The sequence below is a fragment of the Triticum dicoccoides genome, chromosome 6B, assembly GCF_002162155.2.
Source record: "Triticum dicoccoides isolate Atlit2015 ecotype Zavitan chromosome 6B, WEW_v2.0, whole genome shotgun sequence".
In the NCBI taxonomy this organism is placed as follows: domain Eukaryota; kingdom Viridiplantae; phylum Streptophyta; class Magnoliopsida; order Poales; family Poaceae; genus Triticum; species Triticum dicoccoides.
Window position 1 is genome coordinate 3,220,713 of NC_041391.1, and position 851 is coordinate 3,221,563.

Sequence of the window (851 nt, forward strand, 5' to 3'; positions counted from 1 at the left end):
ATCCAAACCCACAACCATTACCAGACCCAAACCCGAAACCATTGCCAAACCCACAGCCAAACCCAAACCCTCAGCCATTACCAGGACCACAACCTAATCCAAACCCACAACCATTACCAGACCCAAACCCAAAGCCATTACCTGGACCGCAACCTGATCCAAACCCAGAACCATTACCAGACCCAAATCCACAACCACTGCCAGGCCCACTACCTGACCCAAATGCACAACCAAAACCACCACTTAGGACACAAGCAGAAAAAGGAAATGGGGAAGCAAACGTCCAAGAGGAACCCTTGGCATGAGATGTTTGGGTACTTATATTGCCGGTTGGATTAAATAAGTGGTGTGTTGTAACCCACCACCATCGAGTCATGCCATGATATATAATGTCAAGATCAATCAAGATTAGGGCATGATGCCCATGTAAATCTTGTCATTGTTCTTATTTACTTTTCTGGCTTGTACGGAGGATTGTATGTGTGTGCTGGTTGTACTATGATCGTGTGATGATATATACTAAAATTTCTACTGTGTGCCGTTAGTTTTAGCATTTTTTACATGGATTATGCGGAAAGGATTTACCCCAAGCTTTACATTTGTGCTAATAAGAAAGGTGGAAACTTTTTACAGGTTAAATCTTGGCATAAATTTAAACTTAAGAGTGGATAAAGCATGGTGCAAATTTGTAACAGGGGGGAAATATTTCACAAAATGAAAGTTTGAGGTATAAAGTGGCAAGTATTCTAATTTGGTCATACATTTTCCACAAGTTACAAATTATGTGGTAAAATGTTGATTAACTATATATATATATATATATATATATATATATATATATATATATATAT

The 851-nt window shown here is 38.4% G+C and overlaps 1 protein-coding gene across 1 annotated transcript in view; it reads left to right on the forward strand.

Moving 5' to 3' along the window:
- The window catches only part of LOC119323434 (protein TsetseEP-like), a 1,592-nt gene extending 1,048 nt beyond the window's left edge, over positions 1-544 (forward strand). Inside the window, exon 2 of the mRNA XM_037597098.1 lies at positions 7-544. Within this exon, the coding sequence (XP_037452995.1) occupies positions 7-305 (299 nt within the window). The 3' untranslated portion in view covers positions 306-544. The remainder of the gene's footprint in view (positions 1-6) is intronic.
- Positions 545-851: the final 307 nt, after the last annotated feature.